Source organism: Pelodiscus sinensis, chromosome 3 (assembly GCF_052426305.1).
Source record: "Pelodiscus sinensis isolate ZL-2025 chromosome 3, ASM5242630v1, whole genome shotgun sequence".
Lineage (NCBI taxonomy): Eukaryota > Metazoa > Chordata > Testudines > Trionychidae > Pelodiscus > Pelodiscus sinensis.
In genome coordinates, this window is record NC_143054.1 from 189,209,750 (window position 1) to 189,228,015 (window position 18,266).

General features: G+C 43.8%; 1 protein-coding gene across 6 annotated transcripts in view; it reads right to left on the reverse strand.

Moving 5' to 3' along the window:
* The window catches only part of MACROD2 (mono-ADP ribosylhydrolase 2), a 1,386,515-nt gene that overhangs the window by 448,914 nt on the left and 919,335 nt on the right, over positions 1 to 18,266 (reverse strand). For all 6 annotated transcript variants that reach the window (XM_075925642.2, XM_075925641.2, XM_075925640.2 and 3 more), the window contains one exon: positions 2,274 to 2,304. In XM_075925642.2, coding sequence (XP_075781757.2) covers positions 2,274 to 2,304 — 31 coding nt within the window. The remainder of the gene's footprint in view (positions 1 to 2,273; positions 2,305 to 18,266) is intronic.

An 18,266-nucleotide genomic window follows, 5' to 3' on the forward strand; every position in this document is an offset into this window, starting at 1 on the left:
GCTGCTCCATGTCCAAGGATCCCAGCGGGTCAGGGTGGATTAAAAGATTTGGTGGGCTGGATGCAGCCTACAGGCTGGATCTTGCCCAACCTGGCTTTAAAGCCTACAAGTCCACAGAGTCCTACTTCTTGTTCTACCAATCATTCAGACAATCAAGTTTGTTTAAACTGATGGAGATAATGCTGTCTACTTCTTATTTACAATGTCATCAGAAAGTAAGAACAGACATTCCCAAGACACTTTTGTAGCTGGTGCTGCAAGGTATTTACTGCCAGACATGCTAAACATTAGACTGGCCACTATACCAGGGAAGGTGCTTCTGTGATAATAATGCTTATTAAAAACATAACATGTTAATTAAATTTGTGACTGAATTCCTGGGGGGAGAATGATATGTCTCCTGCTCTGTTTTACCCACATTCTGCCATACATTTGATATTATAGCAGACTTAGATGCTGTTAGTTTTAAGATGTGGAAACTACAGAACCTGAACCTCCGAAAAAAAGAAAATTGCCCTTCTGCTGGAGGCATCTGACTCAAATGATGAAAATGAACATGCACCAGTCCACATTGCTTTGGATTGCTGTCAAGACGAAACCATCATCAGCATGGAAGCACGTCTTCTGGAATGCTGGTTGAAACGTGAAAGGCCATATCAATTTGTAGTGTATCTGACATGTAAATATTGTGCAACAGTGTCATGTGAATGCCTGCTCTCACTTTCAGGTAACATTGTAAACAAGAAGCAGGCAGCATTATCTCCTGAAAATTGTAACCAAACTTGTTTGTCTGAGTCATTGGCTGAACAAGAAGTAGGACTCAGTGAACTTAAATATGTAAATGCAACTTTCATAATAAAGAGATTGCACTACAGCACTTGTATGAAGTGAACTGAAAAATAGGTTTTTTTACAGTGCACATTTATAATCTAAAATAAAGTGAACACTGTACATGTTGTATTCTGTGCAGTAAGTGAAATCAATATATTTGAAAGTACAGAAAACATCCAAAATACTTAAAATAAATGGTGTTCCATTACTGTTTAACAGTGTAATTAATCACAATTATTTTAATTGCTTGACAGCAAATACTTATACAGGCAGTCCCCGGGTAACGTACAAGATAGGGACTGTAGGTTTGTTCTTAAGTTGAATCTGTATGTAAGTCGGAACTGGCGTCCAGATTCAGCCGCTGCTGAAACTGACCAGCGGCTGACTACAGGAAGCCCGAGGCAGAGTTGCTCTGCCCCGGGCTTCCTGGAATCAGCCTCTGATCAGTTTCAACAGGCTGAATCTGGACGCCAGTTCCGACTTACATACAGATTCAACTATAGAACCCCAGGTATCCCCAAGTCAGCTGCTGCTGAAACTGATCAGCGGCTGATTCCAGGAAGCCCGGGGCAGAGCAACTCTGCCTCGGGCTTCCTGTAGTCAGCGCTGGTCAGTTTCAGCAGTGGCTGACTTGGGGACGCCTGGGGCAGAGCAGCTGGGGTGCTGCTGGGTTGCTCCAGAGCAAAGCCTCAGAGGCGCAGGACCCCTCCACCTCCCCGGCTTTGCTCCAGGTGTCCCTGGTCTGCTGGAGACGGTCCCCAGCAGACCAGGGGCACCCGGAGCAGCTTTTCTCGCCCCGGAGGTCGAGGTGGTGGGACCGCTGCGCTCTGGGCAGTCCCGCTGCCTGCGAGTTCCGGGGTGAGAAAGCCCCGTTCGTAAGTGCGGATCCGACATAAGTCAGATCCGTGTAACTCGGGGACTGCCTGTATATATTAATTAAAGCAATCTTTTTATACTATCTCTCTCCCCTTCACAAATCACCATTTGGGGAACAAACAAACTAAAAAAACCAACAAAAACAAAATACCATTGAACTAACAAGCTCTGCCCATCACCTTGGCCACTTTGCCTACAGGGTGTACAATGTTCCCAAATAATCAGGGTTTTTTTTTGTCTCCATAGAACCCTATCCTAAAAGCTTTTTCCTGGAACCTTTGCGCCATTGGAGACATATGAGTGTAAAGTTAATAACTTTCAGAAGTGTTAGCAAGATCAGGGCCTCAGCCTCTCAACTCCTTGGGGCACAGACTGTATTTTACTAGCATAACAAGATCTTAGTCAGATTGGATGTTGATGTATAATCAGAATAAAAAATACCAATTCATCCACTAGCCAAAATGAGATATAAGGTACAAAAGCATCTATTTAAACAAAACCAACCATTTGCTATGAAAGAAAAACAAGCCTATTTAAATAGGTACTTAATAACAAGTCTTACTTACCATAAATTCCCGTTGAAATACAGGGGAATGCCTGTAAAAAGAACAACAAAAAGTGAGGAGTTCGGTTTTGAACTTATTAAAACCAGTACTGTTTTTAAAATGCCTATTTCTCACCACTGAGAGATGCAATGTTCACATAGGCAATATTCACCTTAGAGACTTTTATATAATTAATTTGTGGGCAAAACCCACTTCCACAGATGAGCTTGAGTAGAGCAAGGTAGAACAAGACTAGGATAAAAGAAATTCGTTTTCGTTTAATACACACAGTAGAGATAAAAATATTCAGTCCATGGATGCCCTTAGAAAACTTTCCCTGGCCAATGAAGGCCTAAGAAAATCCATTTCCAGCCCTTGTGATTGTGAACATGCTAAATATGAACTAATTATGTGCTGTCTTCTTGACTCAGCAGAGACACACCTACAGTTTTCTGATACCCAGAGTCGCACATAGGGATGCCCACTTTCTAACAGCACAAAATCTTACCCCGCCCCTTCTTTGAGGCCATGCTTTGTCCCAACCCTGAGACCCTGCTCCTCACTACATTTTGCCTCTGTTGGTGGCTCACTTTCCCCACCCTCATTCACTAGGCTCAGACAGGGGGTTGGAGTGTGAGAGGGGTTTGGCCTCTGGCTGGGGTGCAGGCTCTGGGGTGGGGTTGGGGTTTTGGGTATTGGAGGGAGCCAGGACTGGGGTAAAGGGTTTGGGCAGCTCCTGGTCAAAGGGCAGCAAGGCTACAGCAGGCTCGCTCCCTGTCCTGGTTCTGGAAGCAGCTAAAAGATCCAGTGCATAGGTGTGGGTTGGGCATTTAAGAGGCTCTGGGCTTTGCTCCTGCTCACAGGCACTGCCTCTTCCCCCGGTCCACTAGGCCTGATCCCAGCCAATGGAAGCACAGAACTGATGCTCGGGGCAGGGGCAGCATGTGCAGCCCCTCTACTCAGGAGCTGGACCTGTGGGCCACTTCCAGGGGATAGAGCTGTGCCTGGAAAAGGAGTGAGTCTTCCTTAGCCTTGCAACAAAACTGACCAGACTTAACAGCCTGGCCGGCCATGCTGGCAGGGCCCAGGGTGGGACCAGGTATTCTGATGGAAAACTGGACACTGGTCACCCAGTGAAGGGGGAGGAGCGAAGCAGGAAGTTGGAGGCAATGAAACACAATACAGACCTATTAGCTAGAAGAAGCGTTCTCACACACTGTGACCCTATTTTGACAACGAAGTTACTTTGTGACCCTGGGGGAGGGAGAATCATAGCCTGAGCCCTGTTGCCCTGTGTGAGGGGCATGGGGGCTGCAGGCCAAGCCTCATTTCCCCAGGTAGGAGTGGCACTGTGGCTTCAGCCCTGGTCTCATTCAGTCTAATGCTGGCCACGGTGACCCCATTAAAATGGAGTCCCGACTGTGGTTTGGGGTCCCAAACCACCATTTCAGAACTGCTGAGCTGGAAGACATTACAAAAGATGGAGCTCTTAAGCAGTGTCAAGGGACAGTGGAGAGAGACAAGACAAAACACACCCTCTTTCCCAGAAGCTGCCCGTGGTTAGTCATTTTAATCCTCTGCTTGTAGGTTGCTGAGGCTTTGTCCACACTGAAAAGTTTAAATTGCAGCAGCTGCAGCGCTTTAAACTGCAAGTGTGGCCATGGCAGGAGTGCTGGGAGATGTCTCCTAGCACTCCATGTAAACCACCTTTGTGAGGGAAGTGGCTAACAGTACTGCTTCAAGCGCAGTAGACTGATTCAGACTCGTGCTTTACAGAGATGTGATTTGCTGCATTCAGGGGGTGGGAGGATGTTTTTTCACACACCCCTGAGCCAGAAAGCAACAGTGCCATGAAGTGCCAACAAAGACTTGGCCACATACAAGTCATAACAGAAAAAAATCACATATATTTACCAGGCTGCAAACAGCCATTGTAAAATTTACACCATCAGCAGAGAAATTCAAGGTAAAAAGGAATGTTAGCAAATTTTACCAGTCATTGAAAATTAAACCCTAGGATTGTCGTTCACTTCGAAAACAAGGACCTGTAATTAACAGCTAGGTAGAGGGCTCCTTTTCGTAAGTTTTGGATAGGGTGGCAACACAAGCACTGGAGGGGGAAAAAAAGCAAAAGAAATCTGGAACTGTTTAGAGCTAAATACCACGGTTCTCTGAAAACTCAGAGTTAAAATATTTAATAAATTATGACTGTTTCATGATTACAGGAAGCGGGCAGCTGTCAGTGATCTACATCAGTCACCCCATTTTCTCTTATTGCAGTATGTTATCAGAATAGCTGGGAACTTGTCCAACATTTTGAAATCACTTCTGGCTTGTGCGCCATACTCAATACACATCCATTGCTGCTGCCATTTAAGATTTTTTTTCCTAGGGACAGGTTTCCAAATAAAGCAGAGGCCTGAGAACTTCCAGCTGCTAGAGAATTCTGTGCACAGGGCAGGGAATTGAGAGACTTTATATTATAAACATTAAAGCCTTAATAAAGATACGGGTTTTTATGGACTTGTTCTCAGGCCACACACACGAAATCAAACTCTACTATACTCCTTGTCTCATCAATTGCTCTGTGATTTGCAGGTAATAATGTTTCATTACACAAGAAGGGGAGAAAACCACCCACACAGCAGCCGAGAAAGAGGAGATGAAGGGCTATACCAGCGACAGAGCAAAAATACGTAGAAATCAACAGGACTACCTGCAGAGAGAGAGGTACCTGTCAGCCCAGTCACCCCAGCAAAATTTATATTCATCCTGGTTGAGAGGTGAAGCAGTCCCAGCCCATTGGCCAGGTCGCCATGTCCACATTGCCTCTCCTGTGCACTCTTCTAGCACCCAAACTCCTTTTCTAGCACCCAAACAGTCTCCCTGCTCTCCAATCTGCTGCTCCAGGCCAGGCATTGCAAAGAAAGTCCAATTTCACCCTTAGCTCTGGGATGGCCCATGCATGGCTGATGTGTGGGGATAGTGCCTTTACAGTCCTGTCACATGTAGGAGTTCTCAGGGGATGGAACATGCTGAGTTGCTCTGTGGGAATGGTGCATGCATAATTTGGTCAGCCCAAGATGCAGTGACAGCCACAAGCTTGCTCTGTGGGGACAGAATCTTCAGAGATTTCAGTTCCTAAAAAATCAAAGATGTCTCTGAACTTATGAGAACTGTGGTTTTTCTTTTAAGGCTTACAAATTGGCCAAAGGTAAGTGGATTTTCACAAAGAAAGCAAAAAAGCACATCCCTTTCAAAAAGCAAAATACAGGACTATGTAGCACTTTAAAGACTAACAAGATGGTTTATTAGATGATGAGCTTTTGTGGGCCAGACCCACTTCCTCAGATCAAATAGTGGAAGAAAATAGTCACAACCATATATACCAAAGGATACAATTTAACATCTAATAAACCATCTTGTTAGTCTTTAAAGTGCTACACAGTCCTGTATTTTGCTTCAGCTACACCAGACTAACACGGCTACATTTCTATTACCTTTCAAAAAGGTCACCTCTCTTCCAAATTTTGAGTCCTGGCTCTAAGGAAGAGGTGATACAATATTTTTTCCCCAAGTATTGGCTAATCTATTTTGGCTGAAATTTTCCAAAAATATTTAACTTGAGGCAGCATTCCATAAGGAAAACTTCAAGCCAAATCGTCAACATTTGTCAAACCAGGATCTTATGCAGGAAGTGTCAAAGTGGTCCAAGTGATGAATGGATGTATTGGAAATGGGATGCCATTACAATGAAAAACAAGTGCAAGTGAGAGAATATTCAGGTCCCTAGTCCATATTTAGTCCCAGCAGAAGTACAAATTCAGACTGAATTAATGTCAATTATGCAGAGATCCCATGGGTAATGGTACATTCTTAACATAGGCCCTCATGTTTTCACCTAAACATACCAAATTAATACCAGTATTAACATGGATCAAGTTCAAATTACTTACTATATATTTGAGAGCATTTGTCTGCACATCTCCCCGTGAATCTTTGTATGTCGGTCTGTCTAATTGTTCAAGAACTCCTTTTAAATGGTGTCACAGGCTGTGGGGGAGTCACCGGGCCCTGCACCCCCTTCCACAGCCAGATGTGACCCTCAGCCATCAAGTAGAACAGAAGGTTTGTTCATGGACAGGGACACACCGTAGCATAGACTTGTTGTTAACACAGGAACCAGAAGCAGTCAGCACAATGCCACTTGGGAAGAGGGGGGCCCAGACCAGCGTGCTCAGCCTCCTTCCTGCATTCTGAGCCAGCAGAGAGGACTCACCCACTCAACAACCGATCCCCACCCTGCAGGCAGCCCCACACCCCTCTTTTGTTCTGATTCCTGGGCAAGGTGTGAGCTGGTTGCTCCCCCCACCTAGGTTCAGGTTACAAGACAGCCTGAGCTATTGTTGTGCCTTTACGGTACACATGCTAAGATGGGTCAGCCTCCCCTCAGTGAGAGTCACACCTAACATTTCCATTGTCAGCCGGGTACCAGTGCAGTGCCCAGGGAAACTGAGGCACACACACGGGGTTAGAACAGAACAGTACAGGACAGTAGGAATCACATACAGCATAACAAAGAAAACAGAGTGAATACAATCCCCACTAGGTCACAAATGGTAAGAGACAGGACCACCAATTCAGCTTCTCATTTCGAAATAGCGTGTCCACACTGATTGGACACTGAATTGCATTTAAGGCCAGCAGGAACTGGTTCCGGCAGGACATCAGGTCAGAAGTTACCTTGTGGCCAGGGCGGCCAGCAGGGCACCCTGGGAAGGGCTGGAGGCCCCCTATTTCGAAATAAGCATCTACACAGCGCTTATTTTGAAATAGGAATTTCAAAATTGGCGCTATTCCTCATGGAATGAGGTTTACCATTTTCGAAATAAGCCCTCCGCTATTTCGAATTAATTTCGAAATAGCAGTTGGCTTGTGTAGATGTTAGGAAAGTTATTTTGAAATAACGGCGGTTATTTCGAAATAACCTTGCTGTGTAGACATACCCATACAGAACAGAAACAGAATCACCAGGCAGGTGCAAAGGGCTGGCTGAGGGTAACCCCCCTATTCCAGGACTGCCCTATCCCTAAGCCTCCCATCCCACTAGGCAGGACAGAGGGGGCTAAGGCTCCACCTCTCTCCTGATTCGTACAAGACCATTGCTGGCAGTTCCTCACTCTGGCCGGGGAAGTGCAGGAGGCAGACAAACTTGGACTTTCTCCGGCTGGAAGACACACACCTTTCCCCCAGCTGCGCCCGCTGAAGCTGCAGCAGCCATGGAGAGGCGCTTCTCACCTGGCTCCAAGCTGCTGTACTGACAGAGGGTTGGGGTAATCCTCTGTCCCCAGGGCAGGCTGCACACTGAACTCTTCATGCTGGCCCCAACATTTTATTTTCAAAAACCTCAAAATGAATTGAGGTAAGTACCTGAGCAATGCTGGGTAAATCTTCTCATTAAAATTTTTTAAAAAAGCAAATGTACAGACTAGATACAAAGTGCAGTGTTCAAATATATTTGTCCTGATCCTTCCCAGTCTCAAATCTCTGAAAACATCAAGCACTGAGTTATAGTGGAACGCCTTATGCATCAGGTACTAGCGATTTTAATCAGCAACTCTTTCTACTTTCAAAACCACAATTTTCAAGAATATGGTCATAGCGAAGGAGAAAACTGCTGTTGTAAAAAATCCTCCAGTATTTCTGATGACTTTTAAAGGAGAAAACCTGAAGTTCCCAAGTTAACCATGCTAAGCTTCAAAAGCTCTATAGGCTACAACCAAGCTGCTACAAACCTGTGTAAGTCCCATTATACAGCTTCACTGACTTCAGTGGAGGCATGCCAATTTACATCAGCTGATAAGCATGTGTGTGTGATATTCATATAATAAAACACACACACACACACACACACAAAGCTAACCAGAGGAAATTAAAAAAAACCCAGTAATAGGACTATTTATTTGATAAGCAATTTCATAGATTAGTGGACAGATAATGATTAGACAATATTCTTACACATTTCTCATAAAATCTCTGTTACCAAGTGTTTAATGTTCACAGCTATGCAGAACCATATCTTTAAAAAGCAATGGGATGGCCATTCAAAGCAGCTGTAGTATTCAATGTTTTTGTTTTCTACGGGGAAAAAAACCGTCATTGCTCCTGCAGCAAACACAGAAAGATGTGCTGGGCTATCAAAATAGTATGCTATTTCCTGATAACGCTAATACAAATAGAAGTAGTTAGCTATCAAGTATAGTCTGATGAATGCAGGGGTAGGTAACCAAACATTCATTATGATAGTCCATATGTAAATTCAGTTTCAAATAACTATGCATACTTAGGCCAGGAGAGAAAAATAAAGAAAATTTCCCCACATGTTAATATAATTTGTAAAATGCACCCGGGTGTGAAAGGCCTGATACCGTCACCTACATCCCTGTGTGGCTACGAGGGAAAGGGCGTGGGCCAAAGTGCTAGGAAAGCACCGTGTTACCTTTTCCAGTAGGTGGTCTTTGCATGCTGCAGTGGGTGGTCTCTGTGTTAAATCCAAACCAGATGAGGCCATAATGATTAGGTCTGGGGCAGGTTAGGTTTGGGATCACAGGATCCACATTCCTGGAGATCCACCAGCCTGTAACTTATACTTATCCACCAGGTGATTTGTTAATGCCTGTAACACAGTAATTTGGTAGTAATCTGGAAGAATATCAAATCTAATCAGCTATACTCTAAGAACTGGATTGTATTCTTGTTCAGAAATAGCAGTGAATTGGTGTAGAAGGCAGAACTTAGATTTCTCCTATATAGCACTCCTTTATTTGCACTAAAACAAAGCTAATTGACACAAGTGTCTCCTATATTATGTGGCACAGCTCTGGCCATACCCCAAGGTCTCTCTCTTCTAAGCAGATATTTTATGCCTCAGAGGCTTGCTGGGTCCCTCCACACAATCTCTTGTCCTTTTACTAGAGGCAAGGGTCACCATTTACTGAGCCACCCCCATCATAGGCAAGTCTCAGGTTTAGGGTGAAGGCCTTTTCCTAGTCTCCGCCCCTCTGCAGTGGTGTGGAAGGGTTGGGTGGAACCCAGGCCCACCCACTACTTCGAGTTTCAGACCAGGGACCCTAAGGTGATGGCAACTGTCAGCGTTTCCTTCATTCCCAGCCTTACAGCCTTCCCTCGGGCTACTTCCCCAAATGTTCCCCCCAGTACATTCTCCCTACTACTGGAAAAAGTCACTCCTACACTAGGGATGTAAGTGAGTAGTCGTCTATCCTATAAGCATATAGTGACTTGACTAGTCACTTCCCCACCTGTTGCTGCCTCTATTAGAGAGAGGCAGCAGGGGAGGGTGAGCAGAAGCCCGTGCTGGGGGGAGCCAGCTTAAATGTAGAGCGGCTCTTGAGGTGTGCTATTGGAGAGCTGAGGTCTGCAAGGAGGGAAGGGTGCTGTGCAGGATAAGGATGATAAATTTAGATGAATCAACTAATTGAATAGTTGATAGAATTTCCATCGACTTCTCAGTTAGTTGATAAGGGCCCCTCTGCCTTTGAAATGTCTCTTGTTACATTTCAAAAGCAGAAGCATCGTGGGGAGCACAGGGCCAGCGGGTGACTGCTTGAGTCCCCCACTGGCCCCATGATCCCTGCTCACTTTGCTTTTGAAATGTACAAGAACCTCGTGGGGCTCTTGTACATTTCAAAGGCAGAGGCACCCTTGTTGACTAATCAAGTAGTCGATGGAAATTCCATCGACTATTCGATTAGTTGATTAATCTAAATTTAACATTATCATGCACAGCGCTCTTCTCTCCTTGCAGACCTCGGATCTCCAATAGCACACCTCTGACTCTCAGCCCTTGGTTTTTCTCCTTCCCCGGTCTTTCCTGAGGGGAAGCCTTTTAAACTAGCCCCAGCGGACCTTAAAGGGCTGCAGGTTCCCTGATTAGCCTGCTGCTTCAGGCAAGTTATAATTGGCTCCAAGTGCCTGCCTGCCTTGATTATGTGACCAGTTTACTCAGAGAACAGAAAACTATTTATCCAGTTTCCTGTACATCTGCCCTCCACCGAACTATTATAGTCAGTTGCCCTAGTTCTGTCACAATCGAAACTGAAAATACTGTTTCATATTTCTCTGTTAAGACTGTGAAACAATCCTGGGTTTGGATCATCATCAGAGTTTGGACTCAGAACCTCCATTACAGTAGCACCGTAAAGCTGAGGAAATAACTCCATGAACCAGGAGGATTTTATTCAGCAACTAGAGGGAGACCCAAAATATGCTGTGCCAAGTGTGGACTACGAATGCAGGATTATATTGTATTTTTCTCCCAATTGTACATGTGAAGACCTGCACCTCTGAATCAGACCACATTCTTGCCTTCTCTTGTTACACTTTTATTTTGTGATGACATATTTGCGCCTCCCACCCCTGGTCCCACCTTGGTCACAGCTCAGAAGAAACAAAATCAGTCCCCAGGTCTCAGATATCTGCTCTCATGCTTCCTCTGGATCTCTAGCCAACATGAGTCAATATCGAGGGGAAAGGAAAGGAGCCATTCTTTATTTAGTCATACAGGAAGACATAATTCATGGCTAATGCTTGCTTTATATTTAACAAGGGAATTAATTAGAGCATAATGATTAAGAACGGAGATGTCTAATGGAAAGATGATGTTTCTCTCTCAAAAAAAAACTTTATATACTTAAAGAGAAATAGAATTATCGTTGATAATTCCTACTTGCCACAATTGCAACTAACAGCCTGAAAAATACATAGTTTCATAGTTTGTACCCCATCAATCACAATCAGTCAGTCTATTAAGGGAACAAGAAATAGCATGGAAATACTACTCATGGTTATAGAGCTCAGGCAAAGGTGGCTGCATACCTTGCAGTACTGAGGGAAAAAAAAAGGAGAGAATGATGATAACACATTCTAATGGAGGGCTCTAAAACTGGTGCTTTTTCAGTTTCAAAATTAAAGATATAATAATTCCAAATGATACCTCTCCAGGGGAGGGAGCACCACTTATTAGGAAGAGACAGATGTTAGCATTGGGGAACTGAATCATTAGAAACACTGACAGCCTGTGATGATCAGAACCACATAGTGACTTAACTACCTGAGGCAAAGGTTGTGGATCTCTGAAGACATCCAGGGTATGTCTAGACTACATGCCTCTGCCGACAGAGGCATCTAAATTAGACATACTGACATAGTCAATGAAGTAGGGATTTAAATACCCCCTGATTCGTTAAAATAAAAATGGCCGCCGCGTTGTGCCGCCTCAGCTGATTGTCGGCACAACACGGCAGTGAAGACACGGATCGGTCGACAGGGAAAGCCATTGTTGACCGATCCTGTAAACCTCATTTCATGAGGCATAAGGGATCGGTCGACCGTGGCTTTCCATGTTGACCGATCCACATCTTGACTGCTGCGTTGTGCCGATCATCAGCTGAGCTGGCACAGCACGGTGGCCATTTTTCTTTTAATGAAGCGGGGATATTTAAATCCACGCTTCATTGACTATATTGGTATGTCTAATTTACATGCCTCTGTCGGCAGAGGCATGTAGTCTAGATATACCCTCAGATAGACTTATGCATAGTGCGGGGAGGAGCTGGTGATCATGGTACATGTAGGTACCATTGACATGGGTGAAGGTAGGAGAGAAGTCCTGGAGGCCCAATTTAGGCCCTTAGGTAAGAGATTGAAATCCAGAACGTCAATAGTAGCATTCTCTGAAATGCTTCCAATTCCACACTCAAGGCCAGGTAGACAGGCAGAACTGCAGGGTCTCAATGCGTGGGTGAGATGATGGTGTAAGAAGGAGGGGTTTAGATTTGTTAGGAACTGGGGAAACTTTTGGGAAAGGATGGGCTCCACCTAAACCAAAATGGAACCAGATTGCTGGCACTTAAAATTAAAAAGGTCACATAAAGCATTTTTTAAATTAAGGTCTAGGGGAAAGCTGACAGGTGCAAAGGATCACTTGGATTAGACAGAGCTATCCCTTAGGAGAGGGTTTATTAAGAGAGATTCTCTATGTCATAGTAAAGAGGAGAGGATGGAAGATTATAAGATATGGGTAAGATCTGATGAGAAACAGTCAAATGAAAAAAGAGTCCCATTCAATCACATCATGACAGCTAAATAGTAGCAAGTTTTTAAAGTGCTTATATACAAATGTAGATGTCTAAATAATAAGGTGAGTGAACTAAAGTGCCTCATACTGAATGAGGATATTGATATAATAGGCATCACAGAACTTGGTGGAATGAGGATAAACAATGGGACACAGTATACCAGAGTACAAAATATATTAGAACAGGTGCTGCAGGTGGGCGAGTGGCACTGTGTGTGAAAGAAAGAATAGACTCAAATGAAGTACAGTCTTAAGTGAACCAAACTGTTCTATAGAATCTCTATGGATTGTAATTCCATGCTCTGGGTACAGCGTTCTTAGATTTTCAGAAAGCCTTTGACAAAGTCCCTCACCAAAGGCTCTTAAGCAAAATGTGCTGTCATGGGTTAAAAGGGAAGGTCCTCTCGTGGATTCATAACTGGTTACAAGATAGGAAATAAAGGGTAGGAATTAAAGTTTTCAGAATGGAGAGAGGTAACTAGTGGTGTCCCACAGGGACCAATTCTGTTCCATATTCATGAATGATATGGAGAAGGGGTTAACAGCGAGGTGAGAAAATTTACAGATGATACAAACCTGCACAAGATAGTAAAACCAAAGCAGACTGTGAAGAGCTTCAAAAGGACCCCACCAAATTAGGTGACCGGGCAACAAAATGGCAGATGAATTTTAATATCGATAAATACAAAGTAATGCATGTTGGAAAACAATCCTTACTATACACACAAAATGGTGGGAACTAAATTAGCTCTTACCTGATGCTTTAATTCAGGGCCCTTTTAAGTTCATGACCAACCAGCAAGGAACTTTCCCCTGGTCCCTACTAGCACTGAGCTGTTGCTATGCTGCAGTTCCCTTTGGCCAGCTAGGACCACCATCTGCACTCCTCCCACAAGGAACTGCCTGTCTCAGGCTCAGCAGCTCCTTTATATGGAACCTTGTGGGCCCCGGTTGATGGCTCCCGCCAGCACCTTAGATGGTCTGCTTTTTTTGGGAGGAGTGTGGCAGGACCCTGAGGCCTCTAGCAGGGGGTCTCTGGGCCTAGATCAGCTCATCACATACCCAGTAGGGGCTTCCACCAGCTGCTACCAGGTCCTCTTTGCCCCAAGCCTCCTAGTCAAGCACTGTACAAGAAATACAAAAGGAACATCAGGAGTGATTATTTGAAACTAACATATATAACAGAAGCCATGAATCTGGGGTGCCACAGACATGGAGTTCTGCCAGCAACTCTGTAACCTAGCTTGACATTCCTGAGCAAATTTAGCACCCGCATGAAGAACAGCTGGCTGAAATGAAAGCCCAGCAAGATGGATCTAATTTACAGTCTAACTGCTGATTACTGAGGCATTAATTGGACTAGGTCACAGAGTGTATGTCTACACTACTATTAAAAGCCCACAGCTGGCCCATGCCAGGTGATTCAGGTTCACACTGCTCGGCCTATGAGGCTGGTTAACTGTAATGTGGATGTTCATATGAGGCTGAGGCAGAGGATCTAGGATCTTACAAAGGGAGAAGGTCCCAGAGCAGGAATGTTTACACCACAACTGAACAGCCCCTTAGCCCAACCACTATGAGCCCAAGTCAATGGGCATGGGCCAACCGCTCTCATTGCAGCGTAGGGGATATCCAGTTATCTCCCCAGGTCCAAAATTCAGCATTGCATCTGTATTCACTAAGGGCATTAGAGATGACTGTGCATGGGGAGGAATCCTACAAATTCCAGGTGACTGGATTTTCTTTACAGCTATACCCTGTGAGACAGATTAGAGATTTTCATTTATTTAAGGTGATGTTACAGCCATTCATCACATTCCTTCATTTCCATTCACAAAATACACCTCTGCTCTTACATTGTCGAGCAGCCTCTGTATGATATTTTTTTAAAATTACTTTGTAGCCACAACGCAGTCATTATCTTGCTTTCTGTTTCTATCATGCAGCTGCAGACAGCTGTGAATGGAGCTACAGGCTGTACACAACTCCTACTAGTTATTTTTGAATACCAGTCTTCGTGTTCTCTCTAGCCATTCCTTAGATGAACTTTGCGGTCTCAGCTCACTCCCTCATAAAAAAAATAGCATAAAACCAGCAGATGTAATTTTGTTAAAATATTACACAGCTTTTATTCACTACTCAGGAGAGACCCATGTCTGAGACAACATTTTGACTTCATATCCTCTTGCTCCTAGGGAAGCAATTTAGCCTTTATGCCAGGTTGAAATTATTGGCAGTGCAGTAATGGGAAATTCAAAGTGTGGATGTCTACGCAGTACAATATTTGGATTATGGACAAAAGATTTTATTCTCCAGAACTCTCTTTTCTGGGCATAATAATATCTTTGATTTCAGTACAAATGCAATTTCAAAGAAGGAAAATTTAATTTCTATCATCATAATTAAATGTTTTGCATCTTAATTAAAGATGCTATAAATACAAGTCATCAACTATCATTTAACAGTGCTGCTCCTAAGACAGATCATTTGCTTTATTTATTTTGGAGCTGGTGAAAAATGCTAGATTGAAAACACTGTAAATTGGAAAATTCTGTTCCCAGAAGAGGTACAGCATAAACAAAGGCAATGCACACTTCCTCTTACCACTTTTCCAGTATGTTTCTGCTCTCATCTGGAGAGAGTAGGCCCACTGGAATGTATGGAATGAATTCAACAACTTACAATAGGGATTAAATTAGTTGAATAACTTTAGTAGATGACCATGATAGATCTCTCTCTACCACCATTTAGTCTATTGCTTCTTTTGCTGAGACTGCAGTTAGTGATCAATTGGGACCAAATGTCACGGTGTTTTGTTACGTGGATTTACTGTGGTTGCCACAAAAACATTAGCATCTGCTCATAATTACTGCACTGAGCTATTCCAGGCTTGTCTATATGGAACAGCAATGCACAGTAGGGTGTGCATTAACAGTTCTCTACTGTATACTAAGAAACTTACAATGCATGCTAACCGGATCAGCATGGGCCAGTTAGTGAGCAGCACACACACACACACACACGCACGCACGCACGCACTGCAGCACTGCATGGACAAGCCATTTCTTTTGCCATTTACATTTGAATAACTTTGGCACCTCTGATAAGACCCCCCCCCCGCCCCCCGCCCCGGAGGATGGCTTTTCATTGGTGACTAGTACAGATAGGCACATGGTTTCAGATTAAGGAAAGCACTTAAACACATGGTATATTTTAACTAGATGTGTCAGGGCCCTGTCTGAATAGAAATGCTTTCCTGAATCTGGGACACTATAACAAGGAGAGGTTCAAAATAAAAATAAGCAATATAGACGTACATGTGCAAACAAAAAACATTTTAATTAAGAAAAAAATGGGGCGACATGGTGGAGTAGCAGTACAATTGCTCAAACTCAGACCTTGACTACACTTAGAGGATTTCACTAGTTAGGCATACCTGTATAGTTAAACCAGCAAAACCCTCCTAGGATGGATGCAACATATAGCAATTTAATTCATGCTAGTTGGAATAAACAACACCATAGTAAGCTAGGTACACCAGTACAACTGTGCCAACATGAAAGCAGGTATCAGCAGAGCACACAAAAAATCAGGCCTCTAAGTGAACTGACACAGCTATACTAATACACCTTTTAAATATAGACCCGGCTTTTCAGTGGGACTAAACATTACACCTTCAGTTTGAGGGTAAATTGGACTCTTTGATCCCTGGCAGGATATAATTTGTTGCTTTTATAAATATACTATATGTGTCCACTAGGAATGTATTGTACTAAAACCAACAATTTATTTTCATAGGCCACTATACAAGAATCACGTAGCAATTAGCATGGGTCACTGCATTCCTTAGTCGATCTCAAACCAGTAAGACTCCATTTTCCACTGCAAATCCTCAGGCTCATCCAATTCTGACAAAGAGCATATAAAACACAATCATTTTTTTAACACTTAGGATTCTAGTCTGTCCTATAATATTAGAAGTCATAGAATCATAGAATACTAGGACTGGAAGGGACCTCGAGAGGTCATCGAGTCCAGTCCCCTACCCCCAAGTCATCATGGCTAATCATTTTCTTGGGCTTGGGTATGCTGCAATGTGGCACTTTGATAGGCAGGCAGGTGAGTTTGTGAACAGAGGGAGAAGGGCTCCCTTTTGTAAAATCCTAAATTACATATAGGCTATGTCTAGACTGGCCAGTTTTTCCGGAAAATCAGCCTCTTTTCTGGAAAAACTTGCCAGCTGTCTACACTGGCCGCTTGAATTTCCACAAAAGCACTGACTCCCTACTGTAAGAAATCAGTGCTTTTTGTGGAAATACTATGCTGATCCCGTTCGGGCAAAAGTCCCTTTTATGCAAAAGTTTTGCGCAAAAGGGCCAGTGTAGACAGCTCAGATTTGTTTTCCGCAAAAAAGCCCCGATCACGAAAATGGCAATCGGGGCTTTTTTTGTGGAAAAGCACGTCTAGATTGGCCACGGATGCTTTTCCGCAAAAAGTGCTTTTGCGAAAATGCATCCGTGCCAATCTAGACACTCTGTCCCGAAAATGCTTTTAACGGAAAACTTTTCGGTTAAAAGCATTTGCGGAAAATCATGCCAGTCTAGACGTAGCCATAGTGTATATGAAGCACATTCACTTTGTGTTGCTTTATATAGCATCAAAGAATGTGTATTCTTTCTAATAGCCTAAAATGTGATTTTACAATGTACCCTGAGTAAGGGACAAAGCAGAGCTATACTACTCCCAGAGCAAACAAGGGAATATGACTCAGAGAATCATAATTCTTCCTTTGCCCCACACTTATCTGGCACAGAGTGTAAATTTTTTTTGCTCCTTTTGCAAAACAAAATACTCCCCCTTGTACACCCACTCAGCTACCTACCATGGAATTAGTTAGGAGGAGGGACCAGATGGTCAGTTTGCAATCTAGCTCAGAGTAAAAGGCTCTGGGGTGTTCTGGTGCCCCTGAAGGAGCCAGGGACACAGTCTCTCTGCCATTCTGGGGAGGGAGTAAACTGCGGCAGGTCTATTGACAGGCATGTTTTCCAACCCACCACTGTAACGATACCACAGGACAAACTGCAGATGTGGCATCCTCAGCCCAACCCTGTGTAAGCAGGGGAGCCGACAGAATTGTTGGGCCTCTGGGCAAGGGGGTGATGGCTCTACGCTTCTGGACCGGCCAGAGCCTTGGATGGAAGGGGCAGGACTAGACCAGCCAGCCCTCAGTACCACTAAGACCACAGCATTCCCCCCCCCCCCCGCCCTCTTAGGTGGAATAGCAACCCATGGCATCCACAAGGGGGAGTTACAGCACAGAACTTTGCTACAGACTGCTATTCTCGCCCCCTTAGTCTAAACTGGGCGGGGGGCGGGGAGCAGAGAAGATATATCCTTAGGCTTTTAGGTGCCTAAGTTTCATTAAACGTCAATGGGACTTAAGAGCCTAAGTCACTTTGGAATATTGAGTTCAGAGTCCTAAGTCATTTATGTATTTTTTAAATTGTTACCCTATATAACATATGACTGACTCACCAAGGCCATGTGATACAAAACTGTAAACTATAAGATTTATGTACCAACTGTGTGGGTTTTTTTAAAGGCTCTGCAAAACCAGCATACAATAAACAAGTTATGTTGCATCTTTTCAAAACCATCATGCAACTCAAGAACTCAAGAATGTTTATTCTAGAATTATTAATTGCAAATTCAATCTGGTCTCCAAATCTCATCCTATGTGCAATGAAATGTCATCCTGATTCTTTTTTAGAAAATTCTTCCATCCCTGTTTGGAGCTAAATATGCTAAATACAAACCCAAGTTATTTCCAAACTTCAATCTCCTGTCATGCTTTCTAT